Genomic DNA, 24,698 nt, shown 5'->3' with positions numbered 1-24,698 from the left:
CAAACTCTACTGTCATGTGGTCTCATTCATATCCGCTTCGCAGCTTGTAACTCTTCCTCAGCATCTTCTTGCTCATTTCTATTGAACATTATTATACTCTTTATTTTTTTTTTTTCATTTTTTTTTCCCCGTTTGGGACATAACTGTATTTGTACGTCTGTTTCTATTCTGGGGTTGTGTTAATTGTTGGGCTTGTCTTGCAAAATTCCTCCTCATTGGGTCGGTGAATGCATGGTAAATTTTTTTTTTTATATTTAAGCGTTACCAAAAGTGACACAAAGCCTCTTGTTAGCAGTATTGTATAAACTTGTTCAACATGTGTATGTGTAATGGAGATATTAATAATGCAATTGCTTTTTTAGTTACACCATAAATACTGTACTACCCAATACATTCCTACGTATTTACATAGAACGTCTTCGGATTATAAACTCCCAGCATGATTTGCCATTAGGAAACAATTGATAAGGTTTGCAGTTAAACAGTATACGGTATTAAGCTGATTTGGTTACAAGATCTAGGACCGGTTAACCCGCCATTGCATGTAATTGGGGGAATTTCAAATGTGGAAGATTAATGTGAACAAGAAAATGGCACACATATCAAATAGTACAGTCAGTATGCGGTAACCTTATTCACCAAATCCGCTGTTAGTTGGTTGCTATGGTTACAGCACCCTTGTTTCTCCAGTTATAAACATAAACTATGCATGTTATGGACTGTAACGTAATTTTGTCTCTTCCTTGCAGTGAAATAGCTGCTTATCAGAACGAACTTGTTACACAAAATAACCCATTTTTTTGTTAGCAGTAGCATGTGTAAAATTTGATTTGCAACTAAATATGTGGAAATATTTTAATAGTACAGATTGCTCTAGGGCTTGTTTGTTTTATTTTTGAATTAACATGTTTGAATTTTGACTTTATTTTGCATGAACACCTCTCACCGTACTAATTCAAAATTAATGCTTGTTACGTCTGCATTGTGTTTGACTGTACAGGGTGCAAAAGACTTCTCAGTGCGCCGGGCAGTGAAGGATACATTGTCCAACCCGCAGTCTCCACAGCCATCTCCTTATAACTCTCCCAAACCACAACACAAAGGGGCACAGAGCTTCTTACCACCAGGCTGGGAGATGAGAATAGCGCCAAATGGGAGGCCCTTCTTTATTGACCATAATACCAAAACTACCACTTGGGTAAGCAACACTGTACTTTGATAGCTCATCGGGACAAAATGCTGCTATGTTTTGTGATTAACTACTTTCTTTGCATTGCGCCGTTGTGAGGCGGCAGTTTAACAAATCACAGCGAACCAGCGATATCACTAGGGGATTTAAACTGAAGTAGTTCTCATTGATGTCCTGGCAAATTCTTCAGTTGCTCTCCTTTGACTACACACCTATGGTGTGTAGGCCACATTTAAATAGTGACAGAAAGAAAAAAGGTTGTCTTTGAAAAAGCAGTGTGGTAATAACAACACGCTTTAACCTGCTAGATAGGTCCTGTAGGCCACAGGTTGGTGCACTTGTTGATGTGAATGTTGGCTGCAGGTCTCACCACAATTTCCGCTCTTATGCGCTAAATGTCCAGAAGATAACCGTCATAAAGCCTGAATGTGTTGACCCTAACTCTGGCTTTTACAAATGTTACATAGGGCAAACCGGTCCTTTAAAATCCTATCTGCAGAATTTTTTATTTAAGGAACATCTACTAATAACTTTTAGAAAGATTTATTTCAAAGCGTCAATGACTCATCAGCAAAGAAAGTATTTGAAATGTTCAGGGTTTTGGTCCAGGGGGACAACTGGATCTGCTACTATCAAAGACCACTACAAGAATCTTTTTGAGACTAAATATTTTGCGGTGATTGACTTAACAAAGGTTTAACAAAATACCAAATATCTCAACTGGAATGTGTATTGCTACACAACTATAAATGGGATCTGCATGTATTCTGTTTTAGTGTCTTTTGAATAATAACCCTAAAGCTTGGTACACACTATACATTTATTGGGCTGATTTGGCAGTAATATGGTGATCGGTTTGTTTTATTTAGTAGTGTGTAGGCATGATCAACTCGGTGATAAAATGGTAAAAAAAAAAAAAAAAGGCTACAACTCTGCTCTTTGATTATAATCGCTTTGGTCAGACTTTCCAGGAGATATTGGCCAAAGGGTGCCGAAATCGGTGCATTGTGTGACATTCTCCATGATCTGCCCATATTTCCTATGATATATCCTGACCTCATCCGCCTTGTGGGTAGAGAGATGCAAGTTCAGTGTGGTGGAACGTTAAGCAATTTTTTTGTTAATTAGTGTGTAGCGCCAATATCAGGAACTTCCATTTGCTGAAAAATCACGCCGATTGTCAACCCAGAAACCTCATAGTGTGTAGTCAGCTGTAAATCCACATTCTGTGCATAGCAACATGGAAGTACTATGAATTAGGAAATGGCAACATCCCTTCCAAAAGCTGTTGTGGACATCACCCTTCTTGTACCTGTCCATTGCTACCGACTATCCTGGCTCACACGGCAGTATCCTGGAACCGGGACTGTCCTGCCTAAATCAGACCATTTACACCTGGTTGCTTTTTTGCACTTTTCATTCCCCTGCCCAAAAATATCTTATTGTTTAAGAGCACATGTGGACATGACACCCTGCTACAACATAATGTACCTTCTGTAGGTAGAGCGCCTCTCCTCTTTACCCTTGTAAAAAAGAGGGAGCACCGTGGAGGCGGATTAAAACAATGAAATAGCTGTGTGCCTTTGGCTTTAATCATGCTTGCCAAATGTATTTTGTTTCACACGTTATCCGACCGGTAACAAGCACTGCCTGCTTGACCTTTATTATAAATAAATGTTACGTTTTATTTGAACTGTTATTTAAATAATAAATTACGTTGCATAACAAAATCAGTTGAGTAGTATTAAAGAATCTATAGCTGGCGAAACCAGAGGTAGACCAAATCTGCCTGGTTTGCACTCAGTAGACAAATTGTTTCGTACCCCTGTCTGAATCAGCTCGCAACCCTATGTGATGAGAATTGATGCCAGCAGCCCTGCATTTTATTTTCTGCTAGAAAAGGTGTATTTTATTAGTCTATAGCAGTGGTGGACAAAATAAGACCCTGGGGCCGTATGCAAGCCACCAGGTAATGGGGCCAGGTCAGTTGCATCAATCCTCCACAACAAAGTAAGGGCTGGCAAAGATCCGCACGGTCTCAGAACTCCTTTACTAGTTCTGAGCTGCATGCTTCCAGCTCCCCCATTACTTCCTGCCTCGGATCGCCCTAGCACCCGGGTTAGACGTAAGGGAGGGCCAAGGCAGTGCATGATGAAGGTGCTAGGAGTATGTGACTCCACGGTATAAGGGAAAAAAGGGTTTTGTTTATGGCTCTCAACCGTTTACTAAAACTTTGAGCCCTCCAACTAAAATAATCGGACACCTCTGGTCTAAAGTGTCTGCCGGTACCAGCGGGGCCGGTGCAAGGTTTCTCGGCACCCTAGGCAAAACGTCTACCCCCAACCAACTCAATACCCACTTCCCATCCCTTCAGATGAAAGTGTGACTTACAAGTTCCACAGCATGAAGTACAACAAGGATGTTTCTTTCAGAGACATCCTTCATTTTGTGATAGGCAGACTCAGTGACGCCCCCTAGATCCCGGCACCCTAGGCAGCTGCCTAATGGCAGAGCCGGCCCTGGTTACCAGCACCTCGAGATAGTGAGTTACACAGCTTTCTGCTCCTACTGAGGTGAAAACTCTGAATGTTAACTTTTATCTCTCTTATGGATATTGGGGTTAATGTATGAAGCAGTGATAAGAGTGGAGAAGTTACCCATGACAACCAATCAGCATTGATGTAACATTTATAATTTGCATTACATACTATAAAATTATACAGAGCAGCTGATTGGTTGCCATGGGCAACTTCTCCACTGGCTCACTTCTCCACTCCTATAACTGCTTCATACATTTACCCAATATATTTACTAAGTTGTGGGTTTTAAAATTTCCACATTTTTTATCGGTTTTTGCCTGCAAGATTTAAAAGGGCAGCAATAGTAAATGAAAAAATCAGGCTCGTTTTGCATTTAACATTATCGCTCTTTTAATCTGGCAAATTCTGCAAAAAATCCTCTGCTTGGTAAATATACCCCTTACACCCATACGGGACAAGGAGTACTTTTGTAACTGTGGAGACCTGATACAGACCTGTATACTGGACATATTGCTTTCTAGGAACCACTAAGACTTTAAATGTCTGTAATCCAATGTAAAAATACTACTACCATGAAAGTCTGTCTCCATAAATGACCTATTCTATGGGGTATATGCAATTCCGGGCGAATTGCGGCACTTTTTCGCCTGTTTTTAAATTCGACACAATTCGACCGTCGAATTCCGGCAGGTGGGTGCCGGAATTCGACATATTCAATAAAAAACGAATTCGACAGTCCCGCTGTCAAAAAACAGCCGATTTGACGGATTTTGATTCGATTTTAAAAATTTTTTTAAAAACGGTAAAAAAAAACGAAAAAAATTTTGCGTGGGGTCCCCCCTCCTAAGCATAACCAGCCTCGGGCTCTTTGTGCCGGTCCTGGTTGCCAAAATACGGGGGAAAAAATGACAGGGGATCCCCCGTATTTTAACAACCAGCACCAGGCTCTGCGCCTGGTCCTGGTGCAAAAAATACGGGGGACAAAAAGTAGGGGTCCCCCGTATTTTTTGTACCAGCACCGGGCTCCACTAGCTGGACAGATAATGCCACAGCCGGGGGTCACTTTTATACAGCGCCCTGCGGCCGTGGCATTAAATACCCAACTAGTCACCCCTGGCCGGGGTACCCTGGAGGAGTGGGGACCCCTTCAATCAAGGGGTCCCCCGCCCCAGCCACCCAAGGGCCAGGGGTGAAGCCCGAGGCTGTCCCCCCCCATCCAAGGGCTGCGGATGGGAGGCTGATAGCCTTATTGAAAATGTAAGAATATTGTTTTTTGCAGACGAACTACAAGTCCCAGCAAACCTCCCCCGCAAACCGGTACTTGGAGAACCACAAGTACCAGCATGCGGGGGGGGGGGGAAACGGGCCCGCTGGTAGCTGTAGTTCTACTGCAAAAAAATACCCAAATAAAAACAGGACACAGACACCGTGAAAGTATAACTTTATTACATACATGCCGACACACATACTTACCTATGTTGACACGCCGACTCTGGCCACGTCTCCAATGTCGACGTCCGGGGTACCTGAAAATAAAATTATACTCACCTGATCCAGTGTCCGGTTCTTATATTGTAATCCACGTACTTGGCAAAACAAAAAAATGCATTTACTCGAACCAGACGGACTGAAAGGGGTCCCATGTTTACACATGGGACCCCTTTCCCCGAATGCAGAGACCCCCCGTGACTCCTGTCACAGAAGGTCCCTTCAGCCAATCAGGAAGCGCCACTTCGTGGCACTCTCCTGATTGGCTTTGCGCGTCTGAGCTGGCAGACAGCGCATCGCACAGCTCCCTCCATTAGTTTCAATGGTGGGAACTTTGCGGTCAGCAGTGGGGTTACCCGCGGTCAGCCGCTGACCGCGGGTGACCTCACCGCTGACCGCAAAGTTCCCACCATTGAAGATAATGGAGGGGGCTGTGCGATGCGCGTCTGACAGCTCCGACGCGCATACAGCCAATCAGGAGAGTGCCACGACATGGCGCTTCCTGATTGGCTGAAGGGACCTTCTGTGACAGGAGTCATGGGGGGTCTCTGCATTCGGGGAAAGGGGTCCCATGTGTAAACATGGGACCCCTTTCAGTCCGTCTGGTTCGAGTAAATGCGTTTTTTTGTTTTGCCAAGTACGTGGATTACAATAAAAGAACCGGACACTGGATCAGGTGAGTATAATTTTATTTTCAGGTACCCCGGACGTCGACATTGGAGACGTGGCCAGAGTCGGCGTGTCAACATAGGTAAGTATGTGTGTCGGCATGTATGTAATAAAGTTATACTTTCACGGTGTCTGTGTCCTGTTTTTATTTGGGTATTTTTTTTGCAGTAGAACTACAGGTACCAGCGGGCCCATTTCCCCCCCGCATGCTGGTACTTGTGGTTCTCCAAGCACCGGCTTGCGGGGGAGGCTTGCTGGGACTTGTAGTTCGTCTGCAAAAAACAATATTCTTACATTTTCAACAAGGCTATCAGCCTCCCATCCGCAGCCCTTGGATGGGGGGGACAGCCTCGGGCTTCACCCCTGGCCCTTGGGTGGCTGGGGGGGGGCCCTTGATTGAAGGGGTCCCCACTCCTCCAGGGTACCCCGGCCAGGGGTGACTAGATGGGTATTTAATGCCACGGCCGCAGGGCGCTGTATAAAAGTGACCCCCGGCTGTGGCATTATCTGTCCAGCTAGTGGAGCCCGGTGCTGGTACAAAAAATACGGGGGACCCCTACTCTTTTTGTCCCCCGTATTTTTTGCACCAGGACCAGGCGCAGAGCCCGGTGCTGGTTGTTAAAATACGGGGGATCCCCTGTCATTTTCCCCCCCGTATTTTGGCAACCAGGACCGGCTCAAAGAGCCCGAGGCTGGTTATGCTTAGGAGGGGGGACCCCACGCATTTTTTTTCCTGATTTTTACCCCATTCCATAAAAAAAAAATTAAAAAATTAAATATATAAATAATACTTGTGCCTCCTAAATAGACAAACCAAGTACCTAATCCCTTCTAATATAAATAGATATGCTATTACCAATAAAAAAAACACAAAAAAAAACATGTTTTTAAATTATTTTATTAGATTCCGCCAGCAAAGTGTGTCGGATTGAAAATGACGAATTTACTGTCTAAAAGCACTGTTGTCGAATTAACAATCTTCAATTGAATATACTTTTGTCGAAATGCCGCATTTGTACCATTGCAGAAATGTCGAATTTGACAAATGTTGAATTTCAAAAAGTCGAATTTGGAATGGCCGTTTTTTTGCCGAAAAGTACTGAATTGCATTGTCGTTTTTTTTGGCGAAAATGTCCAGTTTTTCGACATTTTCGGGAATTCAACCGTAATTGCATATACCCCTATGCCTCTTTGTACTTGTGCCTGATGGAATGGCAGCACATGATTGGACGGCGGCTGCGCTGTCTTTCCAATCCCAGTCTCTCATCAACAGTGCGCAATGAGTCATCCTCGGCTGTGCAAGTTCTGTAAGAGAAACCCTTTTATTTTCTGCTGTTCTCCCAATGCAGGACATCAGAGCAATCCACAACAATTGTGGGATATTGTGGCTAATTCAGACCTGATCGTACAGCGGCCAATCAGGTCTGAACTGCGCATGCGTATGCACCGCAATGCGCAGACATGACGAACCACAGCAACGGGCAGCGACGGGATGGTGCGAAAATTCCTAACGCACTGCCGATCGCAAGGAGATTGACAGGAAGATGCCGTTTGTGGGTGGCAACTGAACGTTTTAAAGGAGTGTCCGGAAAAACGCGGGAGGGACCAGTCGTTTGGAGGGAGGGTTTCTGACGTCCGCTCCGGCCCTGATCATCGCACTGGAAGAGTAAGTCCTGAACTGCGCAGAGACTGCACAAAATTAAAAAGTATTAGTTTGGGCAGCTCTGCTACACATGCGATCGCACCCCGGCACAGCGAATTCCACCTCCCCCTGTAGGCGGCGACTACCTGATCGCAGGGATGCAAAAAACGCAACCTAACGATCAGGTCTGAAATAGCCCCATTGTTACCAGCAAATTGATTGCTTACCCGGTTAATGCACGGCATGTAACAAGAGCTGTTGGTTTTCTTTTTGTTAAGAACTATTGTTATGTAACTTGTTAACGCTTCGGTTATTTAATAATACAGAGAAAAGTTTTTATAAGTAAATGTACAGTAACATGTTTATATATATATATATATATATATTACAGTGTAACATCAGTGCCACTGTTCTATTCATTAGACATTACTTTGTAGGTTACCTCTGCTTAATAAATGACTTCTTTCCTAACATTTTAAGCACGACGAGAAGACAACAGAAAATGTGGATTGAGGCCAACTTTACAATTCTGCAAAAGACCAATAAATAAAAGATGTTTGTGTACCACCTAGTGGTTAATAGTTGTTATTAGCGGTCACTGCTCTTGATTCATTCCCTGTTTGGTAACACCTCCCTGAACGCTTCTCTCCTAGTACAGAAGTAACAGAACTACAGTCATTCACTGTCATATTTACCTAAAAGTGTTTTGGGCCCTGTAATGTTGTCAGTGATGTACTGTAAGTGGTTTTTCATTTTGAGGAAGCTGTTAACGTAGTAACCTGCACTTCTACCTATCGTCAGCCATCTTACCCAAGCTATTCTAATTGCTAATGTGCTTTCCCCATGTTATGAACATTTTATTGAGTTAGTCCTTTTCGTATAATGCCGTACTGTATTTAATGTTTGCTAATATTGCAGTATTTTTTTTTATTTTCTAATTTCTGTTTCTAATGAGATACATGTTCATTAACTATATAAACCGTATACAGGAACTCCGTTTGATTTAACCAATTTGTCTGAACTCCGATTTTTGTCTGTTTTCCAGTGTTTGGGAACAAATGGACGATTGTCATTGCTCCCATCAATTCCCATATTTTCGGTCCAAGCAGCCAATTGGTTGGTTGGTTGGACAGATAATCTTAAGGGGCCTACACACTAGCCGATTTCTGCATAAAAAATAAACGATAACGACATTTATGTCGTTATTGTTTATTTTAAGCTTGAAATCGCCCAGTGTGTATGGGGGTCAGATTGATGAACCATACGCGCTCCCGAACGTCGCTCAGCGTTCATCAATATTGATCTGACATGCAGCTCAACCCGTCAATGTCTGGCTGAGCTGTGTGTCCGGGAAAGCAGGCGATGACGTCACTGAACGTTATCATTGAATGATAACGTTCAATGTGTACGCACTATATCGTTCAACTGTACAGTCGTCCATCGCCGCCGTTCCGCCGTCGGGTAGTGTGTACCCGCCTTTAAAGTGTATGGTCAGCATTATAGACCGGTTTTCGGTCTATGTTTATCTGTAAACAAATCCACAATTTATTTTCTGTAAAGGGCTCCATACACTACAACGATACGTCTGAGGCTGAAGTCGGAGGCGATTTCCCTTGAACTCTCCTGGGAGCTTCCCGCGAGTGGTTCCATACGATTCCATACAATTTGGTACATTTTGCATACAATATATCGTATGCGATCCCAGACATGCCTGCTGGAACCGATATATCACGAGTGCAGCACTAACGATCTAGGGGAGCCGATCCGACCCTCACGGGGCCGCGCATCGGATCGGAAACACCTCCAAAATGCCCAATTTCACCTGATATATCGTCCCGAATGCCCGAAGTTGGATGAAATCAGGCATTATCGTACTAGTGTATGGGGCCCTTAAAATTTGCCTTTGCAATTGTTGATATATTCGTCTTTAAAAAAAACAAAAAAACCCAGGATTATGTGTAACACAAAATACCCTATCTGAACGGTAATGTACAAATTATAACATCATAGGTGGATCCGGCAGTCGAAATATCGACGCCGGAATCCTGACACTACTTTGAATGCCAGCACCGGCGTCCCGTCTAGGGACGCAATACCGGCACCGGGATCTATTTCGTAGTGAGTGTTTGCCAGCCCACCAGACAGGTAAGCCACGTGGGGGGAGGTTAGGTTTAGGCTGCAGGGGAGGGGTAGGGTTTGGGGGGGGGGGGTTGGGGGGTTAAGTTTAGGTTGCGTGATGGGGGGGTTAAGGAGCCGTTTGGGAAAGGTAAGTATACTTACCTTGCCCCTATCGGGATTCTCACCATCGGGGTGCTGCGGTCAGGATTTTGACCTCCGGCATATCGAACCTAACCCCATCAAAGTACAGTATCTATAGGTTCTATTTGGGGGAAAAGAGTACTTAGATCATTTTTGCATTTGATTGATGATGATATTGATGAACCAAAGGAATATAAAGCGCATGTACATGTGAAGCTGACTAGAAAAACCTGCTTTCAATTATATTTTTCTCATTAATATAATTAAGCCGGAACATGAATAAAACAAGACGCAGAGATGACAGCTTTCATTCCAAAATAGGACTCCTGTTTATAAAGCAGGATAAAAATATCTGTGCAGCAATGATCAAAGGGAACTGAAACGATTGCTGCAGCTCCACCGCAACACATTGTTCCCAAGTGTACATTCAAGAAAACAAATATATTGAAGCACAATATTATGCTAAAGACTTTAAACGGCTTGCGCTGTATATATGGATTGCATACGATGTAGAGAGGAGACTGCCCCGGAATGTTTCACGCACTTCTCTTTCTCTAACGTCCTAAGTGGATGCTGGGGACTCCGTCAGGACCATGGGGAATAGCGGCTCCGCAGGAGACAGGGCACAAAAATAAAGCTTTAGGATTAGGTGGTGTGTACTGGCTCCTCCCCCTATGACCCTCCTCCAAGCCTCAGTTAGGTTTTTGTGCCCGTCCGAGCAGGGTGCAATCTAGGTGGCTCTCCTAAAGAGCTGCTTAGAAAAAGTTTTTAGGTTTTTTATTTTCAGTGAGTCCTGCTGGCAACAGGCTCACTGCATCGAGGGACTTAGGGGAGAGAATTTCAACTCACTTGCGTGCAGGATGGATTGGATTCTTAGGCTACTGGACACCATTAGCTCCAGAGGGAGTCGGAACACAGGTCTCACCCTGGGGTTCGTCCCGGAGCCGCGCCGCCGACCCCCCTTACAGATGCTGAAGATTGAAGGTCCGGAAACAGGCGGCAGAAGGCTCTTCAGTCTTCATGAAGGTAGCGCACAGCACTGCAGCTGTGCGCCATTGTTGTCACACACTTCACACCAAGCGGTCACGGAGGGTGCAGGGCGCTGCTGGGGGCGCCCTGGGCAGCAATATTTAATACCTTTATGGCAAAAGAATACATCACATATAGCCATTGAGGCTATATGTATGTATTTAACCCATGCCAGATATCTAAAACTCCGGGAGAAAAGCCCGCCGAAATAGGGGGCGGGGCTTATTCTCCTCAGCACACAGCGCCATTTTCCTGCTCAGCTCCGCTGTGAGGAAGGCTCCCAGGACTCTCCCCTGCACTGCACTACAGAAACAGGGTAAAACAGAGAGGGGGGGCATTTTTTGGCGATATTTTGATATATTTAAGCTGCTATAAGGAACAACACTTATATAAGGTTGTTCCCATATATATTATAGCGCTTGGGTGTGTGCTGGCAAACTCTCCCTCTGTCTCCCCAAAGGGCTAGTGGGGTCCTGTCTTCGATAAGAGCATTCCCTGTGTGTCTGCTGTGTGTCGGTACGTGTGTGTCGACATGTATGAGGACGATGTTGGTGTGGAGGCAGAGCAATTGCCGATAATGGTGATGTCACCCCCCAGGGAGTCGACACCGGAATGGATGGCTTTGTTTATGGAATTACGTGATAATGTCAGCACATTACAAAAATCAGTTGACGACATGAGACGGCCGGCAAACCAGTTAGTACCTGCCCAGGCGTCTCAGACACCGTCAGGGGCTGTAAAGCGCCCTTTACCTCAGTCGGTCGACACAGACCCAGACACAGACACTGAATCTAGTGTCAACGGTGATGAAACAAACGTATTTTCAAGTAGGGCCACACGTTATATGATCACGGCAATGAAGGAGGCTTTGCATATCTCTGATACTGCAAGTCCCACAAAAAGGGGTATTATGTGGGGGGTGAAAAAACTACCTGTAGTTTTTCCTGAATCAGAGGAATTAAATGATGTATGTGATGAAGCGTGGGTTAACCCAGATAGAAAAGTGCTAATTTAAAAAAAGTTATTAGCATTATACCCTTTCCCGCCAGAGGTTAGAGCGCGCTGGGAAACACCCCCTAGGGTGGATAAGGCGCTCACACGCTTATCAAAACAAGTGGCGTTACCGTCTCCTGATACGGCCGCCCTCAGGGATCCAGCTGATAGGAGACTGGAAACTACCCTAAAAAGTATATACACAGATACTGGTGTTATACTGCGACCAGCCATCGCCTCAGCCTGGATGTGCAGTGCTGGGGTCGTCTGGTTGGATTCCCTGACTGAAAATATTGATACCCTGGATAGGGACAGTATTTTATTGACTATAGAGCAATTAAAGGATGCTTTCCTTTATATGCGAGATGCTCAGAGAGATATTTGCACTCTGGCATCGAGAGTAAATGCGATGTCCATATCTGCCAGAAGGAGTTTATGGACGCGACAGTGGTCAGGTGATGCGGATTCCAAACGACATATGGAAGTATTGCCGTATAAAGGGGAGGAATTATTTGGCGTCGGTCTATCGGATCTGGTGGCCACGGCAACTGCCGGAAAATCCACCTTTTTACCTCAGACCCCCTCCCAACAGAAAAAGACACCGTCTTTTCAGCCGCAGTCCTTTCGGTCCTATAAGAACAAAAGGACAGTCATATCTGCCTCGGGGCAGAGGAAGGGGTAAGAGAGGGCAGCAAGCAGCCCCTGCCCAGGAACAGAAGCCCTCCCAGGGTTCTGCAAAGCCCTCAGCATGACGCTGGGGCCTTACAAGCGGACTCAGGAGCGGTGGGGGGTCGACTCAAGAATTTCAGCGCACAGTGGGCTTGCTCACAGGTGGACCCCTGGATCCTGCAGGTAGTATCTCAGGGTTACAGGTTGGAATTCGAGAAGTCTCCCCCTCGCAGGTTCCTAAAGTCTGCTTTGCCAACGTCTCCCTCAGACAGGGCGACGGTATTGGAAGCCATTCACAAGCTGTTTTCTCAGCAGGTGATAGTCAAGGTACCCCTCCTACAACAGGGAAAGGGGTATTACTCCACGCTATTTGTGGTACCGAAGCCGGACGGCTCGGTAAGACCTATTCTAAATCTGAAATCTTTGAACCTGTACATACAAAAATTCAAGTTCAAGATGGAGTCACTCAGAGCAGTGATAGCGAATCTGGAAGAAGGGGACTTTATGGTGTCCCTGGACATAAAGGATGCTTACCTGCATGTCCCAATTTGCCCTTCACATCAAGGGTACCTCAGGTTCGTGGTGCAAAACTGTCATTATCAGTTTCTTACGCTGCCGTTTGGATTGTCCACGGCACCTCGGGTCTTTACCAAGGTAATTGCCGAAATGATGATTCTTCTGCGAAGAAGAGGCGTATTAATTATCCCTTACTTGGACGATCTCCTGATAAGGGCAAGGTCCAGAGAACAGCTGGAGGACGGAGTAGCACTAACCCAACTAGTGCTGCAACAACACGGGTGGATTCTGAATTTTCCAAAATCTCAGTTGACCCCGACGACACGTCTGCTGTTCCTGGGAATGATTCTGGACACGGTTCAGAAAAAGGTGTTTCTTCCGGAGGAGAAAGCCAGGGAGTTATCCGAACTTGTCAGGAACCTCCTAAAACCAGGGAAAGTGTCTGTGCATCAATGCACAAGAGTCCTGGGAAAGATGGTGGCTTCTTACGAAGCGATTCCATTCGGCAGATTCCACGCACGAACTTTTCAGTGGGATCTGCTGGACAAATGGTCCGGATCACATCTGCAGATGCATCAGCGGATAACCTTGTCGCCACGGACAAGGGTGTCTCTTCTGTGGTGGTTGCAGAGTGCTCATCTGTTAGAGGGCCGCAGATTCGGCATACAGGACTGGGTCCTGGTGACCACGGATGCCAGTCTGAGAGGCTGGGGAGCGGTCACACAGGGAAGAAACTTCCAGGGAGTATGGTCAAGCCTGGAGATGTCTCTTCACATAAATATACTGGAGCTAAGAGCGATTTACAATGCTCTAAGTCTGGCAAAACCCCTGCTTCAGGGTCAGCCGGTGTTGATCCAGTCGGACAACATCAAGGCAGTCGCCCACGTAAACAGACAGGGCGGCACAAGAAGCAGGACAGCAATGGCAGAAGCTGCAGGGATTCTTCGCTGGGCGGAAGATCATGTGATAGCACTGTCAGCAGTATTCATTCCAGGAGTGGACAACTGGGAAGCAGACTTCCTCAGCAGACACGATCTACACCCGGGAGAGTGGGGACTTCATCCAGAAGTCTTCCACATGATTGTGAACCGTTGGGAAAAACCAATGGTGGATATGATGGCGTCCCGCCTCAACAAAAAACTGGACAGGTATTGCGCCAGGTCAAGAGACCCTCAGGCAATAGCTGTGGACGGTCTGGTAACACCGTGGGTATTCCAGTCAGTGTATGTGTTCCCTCCTCTGCCTCTCATACCAAAAGTACTGAGAATTATACGGCAAAAGGGAGTAAGAACGATACTAGTGGCTCCGGATTGGCCAAGAAGAACTTGGTACCCGGAACTTCAAGAGATGCTCACGGAGGATCCGTGGCCTCTACCTCTAAGACGGGACCTGCTTCAGCAGGGACCGTGTCTATTCCAAGACTTACCGCGGCTGCGTTTGACGGCATGGCGGTTGAACGCCGAATTCTAAGGGAAAAAGGCATTCCGGAAGAGGTCATTCCTACACTGGTAAAAGCCAGGAAGGAGGTGACTGCACAACATTATCACCGCATTTGGAGAAAATATGTTGCGTGGTGTGAGGCCAGGAAGGCCCCCACGGAGGAATTTCAACTGGGTCGATTCCTACATTTCCTGCAAACAGGATTGTCTATGGGCCTCAAATTGGGGTCCATTAAGGTTCAAATTTCGGCCCTGTCGATTTTCTTCCAGAAAGAATTGGCTTCAGTTCCTGAAGTCCAGACTTTTGTAAAAGGAGTACTACATATACAGCCCCCGGTTGTGCCCCCAGTGGCACCGTGGGATCTTAATGTAGTCTTGGATTTTCTCAAATCCCATTGGTTTGAGCCGCTCAAATCGGTGGAGTTGAAGTATCTTACATGGAAAGTAACCATGCTACTGGCCCTGGCTTCAGCCAGGAGAGTATCAGAATTGGCGGCTTTATCATATAAGAGCCCATATCTGATTTTCCATACGGACAGGGCAGAACTGCGGACGCGTCCTCATTTTCTGCCTAAGGTGGTGTCAGCGTTTCACCTGAACCAGCCTATTGTGGTGCCTGCGGCTACTAACGATTTGGAGGATTCCAAGTTGTTGGACGTGGTCCGGGCATTGAAAATATATATTTCAAGAACGGCGGGAGTCAGAAAGTCTGACTCACTGTTTATATTGTATGCACCCATCAAGATGGGTGCTCCTGCTTCTAAGCAGACGAGTGCTCGTTGGATTTGTAGCACAATTCAACTTGCACATTCTGTGGCAGGCTTGCCACAACCTAAATCTGTCAAGGCCCATTCCACAAGGAAAGTGGGCTCATCCTGGGCGGCTGCCCGGGGGGTCTCGGCATTACAACTCTGCCGAGCTGCTACTTGGTCAGGGGCAAACACGTTTGCAAAATTCTACAAATTTGATACCCTGGCTGAGGAGGACCTTGAGTTCTCTCATTCGGTGCTGCAGAGTCATCCGCACTCTCCCGCCCGTTTGGGAGCTTTGGTATAATCCCCATGGTCCTGACGGAGTCCCCAGCATCCACTTAGGACGTTAGAGAAAATAAGAATTTACTTACCGATAATTCTATTTCTCGTAGTCCGTAGTGGATGCTGGGCGCCCATCCCAAGTGCGGATTGTCTGCAATACTTGTACATAGTTATTGTTACAAACAAATTCGGGTTGTTATTGTTGTGAGCCGTCTGTTCAGAGGCTCCTACGTTTGTCATACTGTTAACTGGGTTCAGATCACAAGTTATACGGTGTGATTGGTGTGGCTGGTATGAGTCTTACCCGGGATTCAATATCCTTCCTTATTGTGTACGCTCGTCCGGGCACAGTATCCTAACTGAGGCTTGGAGGAGGGTCATAGGGGGAGGAGCCAGTACACACCACCTAATCCTAAAGCTTTATTTTTGTGCCCTGTCTCCTGCGGAGCCGCTATTCCCCATGGTCCTGACGGAGTCCCCAGCATCCACTACGGACTACGAGAAATAGAATTATCGGTAAGTAAATTCTTATTATTTTATTTATCTCCTGCAATAAATGCAAGCACTTTAGCATAATATTGCATGTGTGTCTCCTATATTTGTTTCCTAAAAACATTCACCCTTTGGGCCCAATTTAGAGGGGTACGCAGTCACCTGGACTGAAATAGGTACAAAAGAAGGCTTGGGGAGAGATACTGTTCCAATGAATCGGCTTCTGTCATTTTTTATTCTTTACTCTATTGACGACATTCGGAATCTGTCTCTGTTTTATCTTAAGGTTTACTTCATTATAAGGTGTACCTCTGAAAACACTTAACTTGCAATAGAATTTGTAGATTCTGATCTAGCGACAGACGCTCTTAAATGAGATGAAAACAATAGCAAAGGTTATTGTGGGACACGAGAATACTCTTATTGTTTATTCATGTTCTAAATAATGAATTTAAGTTTTTGGTGATTATGTCAAAAACTGTGTATATAGCGTGGCACCTTCCTCCATTTACCGTGATACTTACGTGTCATTGATTATCCGAGTGGATATCATAAAGTCTTCCGATATGTTTGCAGCCTTTCATGTATTGACTTGTCAGTGGAAAGTCTTACTGATGTGTAAACTCTTCTGTCAAGTAACGTGTAACTCACCAAAGTCCTAAATTTCGCAGGAGGACCCACGGTTGAAATTTCCAGTACACATGAGAACAAAAGCGTCTTTAAATCCCAACGACTTGGGTCCTCTACCCGTGAGTATCCTATCCCTGCATTGCATTATTACTGGTCTGACCATGGTACAATATTACTGGAATGTTGGATAGTCTACGTTTAAAGGGCTTCTAATGATTGTCAATGCAACTCAAATTGTAGCAATAGACAAATCAGCCAACAGCGTAGACTGTCCTGTAATCTATATATTTTTAACTATACTTCAGGGGGAGTTAAGACCCATTGAACGTCTTTTATAATGGAGAAGAATTTTATTATATTGATCGGGCTTTGTCCAATTGTGTGGTTCTGGGGCAAATTGGATATTATGGATTTTTCTTGTTCATAGTAACCATAATTGTTCTTACATTCATCCTTTTGCCGACAGAATTGATCTAGCGGCAGTCATCATTTTTTATGTATTAGTGAACGTATTGAGGAAAAGTGGTGCATCTAACTTAATTCTGAATGTGAAAATAATAGTTTATTAATTAATAAATTAAATAAAGGTTTAAATAAATCGCAAAAAGATGATAGCTTTCCTTTTACGGGATTTAGGGCAAATCGCATTATTCCAGATGGAACTTTGATGCCTTATCACTGTAATCTTGATTGCAATTCAAAAAAAGTTAAGCAATACTGAAAAACATGTAATTATATTGTCCCAAACAAACAGAAAAATGTATTTTTCACTTAGGAAACGTCTTGGTTTACAGAAACTCTAGCCCTAACTGAATCGAACATAATTGACCGTCTTCTTGCTAATTAGACAGATATAGATTTAAGACCCATAGATCTCAAGCCCTATTTATCTATACATGCTTTTACTTAAACCAATAATATATTTAAATAGAATGTTTTATTTTTTTATCATCAAGCGATCAATTATGATAATTGCCGCAACAGACAAGATTAAGGGCGATATCCTATTAGCTGCGGTAAATTACCGCAGATAATGGATCCCCCTGGGGCTATCCAAATAGCACCGTAAGGCTGCACAGGCACGCAAAGTAGAATTCCTGATAAGCATCCCTAGGAGACCCGTTTTTTCGGTCAATAACACATGGGTCTGGGAACTTATCCCGAATCCCATGTGTTATGGGCCGATAACGGTTCATTTACCACACAATAAAAACAAGTTGTAATTGGATAGCCCAATAGTACCATCAGGCTAAAAAGCCAATTTTTACCGTGCGGTAAATTATCATATGTAATGGGATACCGCTTTAACACTGTACATCAAAAAAAATCCTACTAAGGAGCCTATTTGTAAAATGATATCCAAGATTCTTCATTCATTTTGTCATGTACGCAAAATAAATAAACTAAGAGGAGGAGATCACTGGGGATCATTTTATAGACAATTACATTCAATATTTTCATTCAGTCATTCAGAAAAATAATTATTTCAGATTTGAGGCTTCTCCTATATGGGGGATCTGATATCCATGTACTCCTGTTAGTAGGTTTCTGTTCCAGTTACATAGAAGTCCCATGGGTCTCTGTTATTAGATATCGTTGTGAGATGTTGGGGGAAATGTATCAATCCTTCTAAAGTGAGGACATTCTATAAAATGATAGGTAGTAGCTTGTCCACTTCACTCTTTAAAAGGCTTAATAAATCTCCCCCCACTATGTGTTGTCTCATCTTCTGATTATGGGGGTTATTCTGACCCGATCGCACGCTGCAGTTTATCGCAGCGGTGCTATCGGGTCAGAACTGCGCATGCCGCACGGCCAAAGGCAGAGGCGGTCGCTGGGCGTGGGGGGGCGGAACGGCGGCATTTGGTCGCCGTTTCGTGGGCGCGGTCCAGCCAACGCAGGCGTGGTCAGACCAAATGGGGGGGGCGGGCCGCAGCGGCTGTGTGACGTCACACGCAGCCGCTGCGGGCCAGGGAGCGATGAGTAGCTACCGGCCAGCACGCTAAAGCTGTGCTGGTCGGAAGCTACTCTTGAAGTGCAAAGGCATCGCCGCTGTGCGATGCCTTTGCACTTCTGCGGGGGGGGGCACTGACATGCGGAGCAGGATAGCCCTGTTCTGGGCGTCCCCCCGCATGTCAGTGTGAATGATCGTAGCTGTGCTAAATTTAGCACAGCTAGGATCATCTCGGAATGACCCCCTATGTTCCCAAAATCTGACACAAAGTAGATGTATCACAAGGCTGCCTTACGTAGTCTTACCTCTTTAGGGATATATACATGTACTACATAATCAGGCTGACACTTGATCAAACGTTTACCCTCATAGGTAACATTAATGACAGAGTCTGTAGATTTTGTCCCAAAACAAGGATCAGATGGAGCAAGTTTACCATAAGTGACAGAAGAGGACAACCAGCTGCCTCAGATGTGGGAAACCTTTCATTCACTTTGTCAGCGGTGTAGAACCACCCATAGTACACTTTAGGGATAGTCAATTCTAAAATCATGTTTTTATAAGGCAGAATCTTCTTTTATCCCAGTATTTCTGGTGTTGTACATAGTAACGTAGTTAATGAGGTTGAAAAAAAAAGACAAAATGTCCATCAAGTTTAACCTGTACTATAAACTTCATTTAAATGCTGTATCCTTGGATATTTCTTTCAGTTAGGAATTTATCTAATCCATTTTTAAACTTATTGACGGAGTCCACCATTACTACCTTCTCTGGCAGAGAATTCCAAATCCTTACTGCCCTTACTGTGAAGAACCCTTTCCTTCGTTGCCTATGAATTTTTTATTTTTTTTAATGTGACGCATCCTGTTTTGCAGCCTGGTTGGGAGGAGCGAATACATTTAGATGGCCGGACATTCTACATCGATCACAGTAAGTAATCTCCAGGCTCTTTTGCCTCGTCCCAGGTGACGACTGCCCGTATCAGGATTATGAAAGCGATGTAATCTCACTCTTTATTCAGGAAGTCCAGTCTTGATGTGTGGAGACAGTGAGGACGGACAGTTAGTGCCCTCCTACGGTACTGTACATCTTGCCAGAAAACAGTGCTTGCCGTTGACCTTTTCCCCCCCGAATTTGCCAATTTTGAGCTTGCGGAAAATTAACAACTTTTGTGTTTTTGTTATACTATAGTTTACATTTATTTATATACTGCGTGTTTAATGCAAGGGTGACTTGCATTAGAGATTTTGTTTTGACGTACACCATAGGAATGGGAAAATAAGTCGAGCGATAAGTTATCAAAAGGCCATTGCATCTCTATGGGGGCTTTTACCAAAATGGTGCCCAGGAAACTGCACAAACTGTGACGCAACTCACGACAACCTGTCAGACATTTTAATACAATACTAGATAAATGTCTGGAGGGCTTCAGTGAGTTATTGCACCTTTTGCGCACATTTTCCCGTGTCCTGGATTGTCCTCCAGTGGATCACACATAATAGAAACCAAATTGCACCTTGCAGTGCGGCCAAAGTGGCAAAACGGGCGTCCCGACTTCATTTTCTGATTCTGGCATGTTTTTCTCTGTACACAATAATACACCTCCAAGTTGTTTCTTTGTTCACCAAAGTAATGCAGTTTGTGTATGTAACCAGTGTTTCCTAACACAGAGGACGCTGCCATTTTGGAAAGGTGCTGTTCCTTTTTGCTTGTGGCGACATTGAAATACAAAGTTTCTCAGTGAAGCAAACTATTTCCCCCGTGAGCTGACAATTTACCTTCTCAGGAATACACCGATCCTGCCAGTAGATTGGTTGGCAGACTGTGTCCCCACATAATTAAGTCTAATTATTTCTGATCAGTTATTTATATAGCGCCTACAGTACATATTACGCTGGGATTTACAGAGCATAGGTCATCATTCGCATGTGTCTCAGCCACCAGTGGCGCTAATCTATATTCTTTCCATAAAGATACATCCAGAGGCCAGTCAACCTTTTTGCACATCTTTGGCATGAAGGAAAGAGCCCATGCAAATGCAGAGGGAACATACAAACTCTACACAGTGCTAGATTTAGAACTATATTTTCTTTCATCTTGTATCATTTTAATTTTACATTTTATGCAGGTGCACAAAGAGCATTCCCATAACTAAATCCTATGTGCTTTATCATGCATTATACTTACAGATGTGCGCCTATACACCTAGCGTCTACAGATGGGTCCACAGTTATCTTGACTAGTTTTCTGCGCCTAGGCACAACATGACTTATTAGCATAAACCCTTCATCTACTGTTCTCAGCTGCAATACAATACAGAGAACAATACAGCAGGGGATTAAGTCATTACAGCAGGGGATTAAGTCCGACTGCCCAGTCTCAGTTAATCCTATTAAAGGTCAAGATAAACGTGGACACATCTGTATATGTGCGTGGTGCCCGGTGTGACAGGGAGTAGCCCGCTGTATTTTTCTTTACATTTTCCCTGTTAGTAACCTCGCCAGTGTAGTGACAAAAGACGTTTGCAGTGTACTAGAGGCACTTGGCTGTGACTAACCGCGCAGGAATTGGTGTAAGACGCGTAGAGAAGAAGCGCAACAGAACTCAGCCTTGCGGACAAGCCACGGCCAATTGCATCGTAGCACTTCGTACACAGATTCAAGCTCAGTTGCGCAGACATCTACAAATGTTGCACATCAAATTGATCAGTGTAATTTAACCATGTAGTTTTGTCTCTAGTTTTGGAAGATGCCCAGTACCTGGCGCACCTGGGGGGGGACGGGACTATTTGGTACAACTGAAGCCACGGCGTATGAGGACACATCTTTATCTTAGCCAGACTTTGACAAACAGACTTGTTTTCAAGCTGATGTTCTCTGAGAAGATTAAAAGAATTGCGCTGTTCCATCCTGTCACATTTGTAGGAATTAGTTCTGCCTATATTGGAGACAATGTGATTTGACTGGAGCCGAAATAATGTTCAGCGAGATGAAAACATTTAATGAGAGATGATAGTGTAGCTTGTGGTCCTGTCACTTTATCCTCTTCAATCCTCCTTAACATGAAGGATCTGCCATCTCATCCATCATATCATTCTTTACAAGGATAATGAATGATTGCCATGTCACCGATTATTCATTGCTATAACGCTGTACGGACGCGTCACGTGGTAACGCTCCCACACAAGCCGACCAACCAGTAGATACACAGCGCTGCCTGATGGTTTAGTTGGATTGGATGTTTTTGTGATGTATGGGGAATGTGTTGATGGAAACTTGCCGTGAGGATTGTCGCAGGCCTGCAGATGTTCCTGGCTTTAGAGTCTTTTTTAATGCAATTTTTGTATGTGCACTTTAATTGCAGACAACAAAATAACTCAGTGGGAAGACCCCCGACTACAGAATCCAGCGATCACTGGGCCAGTAAGTATTAGAGAAGCGGATTGTGCATGCTAAGTGGAAGCAGGTTTGGTGGGGATGTCATTTCAAATATAAACAAATTAGAGATATACAGTTTGTTTTTTTGGAAATCCAAACTCTCCCGAATTTAGGGGATCGGAGTTGAACATTGTCCCTGATAAGGAGCTTCCCTCCGTTGGGAACTCTGATTTAAAATCGGAATGTTGGGTTTTAGATTGCTTGTAAGCTCTCCTTCATGATTCCAGGTGCCGTTTCACCCAGGAGAGTGTGGTCAAAATTGACTGGAAATTAATGCTATTGATGTTAATAGTAAGGTCCAAATTACATGATTTTAGCTGTTTTTATCAAGTTTCAAGAAAATTAAATCCAAACCAAAACACTTGGGTGGTTTTTCCAAAAAGAAAAAACTAAAAAAAAAAGACGGTGGTTGTGGCAAAACCAAAACACGAGAGTCTGATTTCATTACGCCTGGAGATCCTTTTGTTGCATCATGGGGGAATGTCAAGACCATAGGAGCCTTACCTTTGCCCATTAGGTGTCCCTTGCATGGTTGTCCCTGCCCCTTGCATGGTTGTCCCTGCCCCTTGCCTGGTTGTCCCTGCCCCTTGCCTGGTTGTCCCTGCCCCTTGCCTGGTTGTCCCTGCCCCTTGCCTGGTTGTCCCTGCCCCTTGCCTGGTGGTCCCTGCCCCTTGCCTGGTGGTCCCTGCCCCTTGCCTGGTTGTCCTTGCTTCTCTTACATGGTTGTCTCTGCCCTTGGCATGGTTGTCTCTGCCCCTTGCAGGGTTGTCTCTGCCCCTTACATGGTTGTCCCTGTGTCTCTTACATGGGAGATAGCGAGACAGTGTCAGGGAAAGAGATGGGATGAGAGAGAGGGTGTTAAGAAGAGAGACAGAGAGAGGCACGCAAGAGAGAGGGTGTCAGGGAAAGTGAGGGAATGAGAGAAAGGAGAGCGAGAGTATCAGGGATAGAGAGGGGTGTCAGGAAGAGAGAGACCAAGAGAGGAGCGAGAAAGAAAGAAGGTATCGGGGAAAGTGAGAGAATAAGAGATGGCAGAGCGAGAGGGTGTCAGGGATGGAAAGAGAAGATAAGCGCCCTCACTGACTCGTAGGTGGGGGTAGGTTTATCTTGAACACACAAGGGGGGATACCAGTGGGGGTGGGTTTAATAATCCATATTTTCAGGAGAGGGGTGGTCAATTCTGCGGGGGATAGCTCCGCAGCCTGGGGGGTCTAAAATTTAGATTTCACCGGTACCTGAATAAGAGAGACTCAGCTATCGGATGGTACCTGGGTCAAGTAGATCTGGCCGGTGTTTCCAGAGATATCAGGGGTCAAAGGTCAAACAAATGCTACCAAGGAAACTCGACTTATCTCTAGTGTGGAGCTGGCACTAGGACCCGGTGCTTGAAGCAGGATATCTCCGGTTCTATTAGGGTTAGAAACTTGGATCCAGGGTCACCTGGAAGCTGAGAGTCTCCTTTAAATTTCGAGTGTCTCAAGCAAATTCTAAGTTTTACAGAACCAGAGATTTCCAGCCAAGACGAGGAATAAATGTTCCACAAACAGCTCATTTAATTTCCCCATAGATAATGCATGGTCCCGCCCACTTTGCAGCCAGATATATCTGCGATCCCTGGTCCTATAAAAAAATCAGACTGGAAATGCCGGAATGGGAAGAGACCGACACGAGGGTCCCCCTGGAGCCTGTCTCCGGTCAGGAAAAAATGCTGTTTTATAGTTTTGCATGCAGATATCTCCGCGGCCCATGGGTCTATCAACAAGCTGACAACGGTTCCCAAAAGCTGGAAATCTCACCTTTCAGGGGACACCCGGGTCTGCGGGATTGAACAGAATCACCCAAAATGGCTGGCCTTTCAGGATAGGGGATATCTACGGTCCTATGCCGGTCACTGTTATGCATCATGTACCCCCTTCACAGCAGGAGCCCCATTGTCTCTGGCATATCTGCCTCTGATCTGCGTTTTTTGTCCAGGAGGGGGAAGTGGGAAAGGTGACAATGTCCGTTGCTGGAGAAGGTATTTATGAGCATCAGCGGAGGCGGGCAGCGGGTGAGCTGGCTGACACTGCTGTCGGGCGTTACACTGGGGAGCATTAGCGAATTTACTGCTAGACAATTATGCACTGGCCGGGCACCCTGGACCTGTCGGGCCCTAGGCAGCTGCTTTGGTTGCCTAGCGGTAAATCCGCTCCTGGGTGGGAGGCAATGGAGAAGTGCCCCCTGCAGGTCAGGAGCCCGGCGGCAGCCGACTCCATTGCCTCCCACAGTTCCGCCACTGCTTACATGGTTGTCTCTGCCCCTTGCATGGTTGTCCCTGTGTCTCTTACCTGGTTGTCCCTGTGTCTCTTACATGGTTGTCCCTTACCTTTGCACGGTTGCCCCTGTCCCTTGCATACTCTTAAATGTATGAAACTTTCTAAAGAGTGGACAAGTGGAAGTGTTGTTCATACGGTAGCAACCACACATTTATTTACTAGTACTTATCAAGTACATTCTATAAAATGGTAGCTAAACCCTGATTGATTGTTTGCTATGGGCAACTTCTCCAGTTTATTTCTCTAACGTCCTAAGTGGATGCTGGGGACTCCGTCAGGACCATGGGGTTTAGCGGCTCCGCAGGAGACAGGGCACAATAATAAAAGCTTTAGGATCAGGTGGTGTGCACTGGCTCCTCCCCCTATGACCCTCCTCCAAGCCTCAGTTAGATTTTTGTGCCCG

At 45.2% G+C, this 24,698-nt stretch overlaps 1 protein-coding gene across 15 annotated transcripts in view; it reads left to right on the top strand.

Annotated features, from left to right (window-relative positions):
- NEDD4L (NEDD4 like E3 ubiquitin protein ligase) overlaps window positions 1–24,698 on the top strand; it is a 642,187-nt gene that overhangs the window by 572,251 nt on the left and 45,238 nt on the right. For 8 of the 15 annotated variants that reach the window (XM_063959562.1, XM_063959571.1, XM_063959596.1 and 5 more), the window contains 5 exons: window positions 1,001–1,198; window positions 16,631–16,708; window positions 19,419–19,473; window positions 19,565–19,621; window positions 21,907–21,965. In XM_063959562.1, coding sequence (XP_063815632.1) covers window positions 1,001–1,198; window positions 16,631–16,708; window positions 19,419–19,473; window positions 19,565–19,621; window positions 21,907–21,965 — 447 coding nt within the window. The remainder of the gene's footprint in view (window positions 1–1,000; window positions 1,199–16,630; window positions 16,709–19,418; window positions 19,474–19,564; window positions 19,622–21,906; window positions 21,966–24,698) is intronic. The other 7 variants (XM_063959604.1, XM_063959578.1, XM_063959498.1 and 4 more) reach the window with 2 other exon arrangements.

Source organism: Pseudophryne corroboree, chromosome 1 (genome assembly GCF_028390025.1).
Source record: "Pseudophryne corroboree isolate aPseCor3 chromosome 1, aPseCor3.hap2, whole genome shotgun sequence".
Taxonomy (NCBI): Eukaryota; Metazoa; Chordata; class Amphibia; order Anura; family Myobatrachidae; genus Pseudophryne; species Pseudophryne corroboree.
This window is presented reverse-complemented; position numbering and strand designations above follow the sequence as displayed.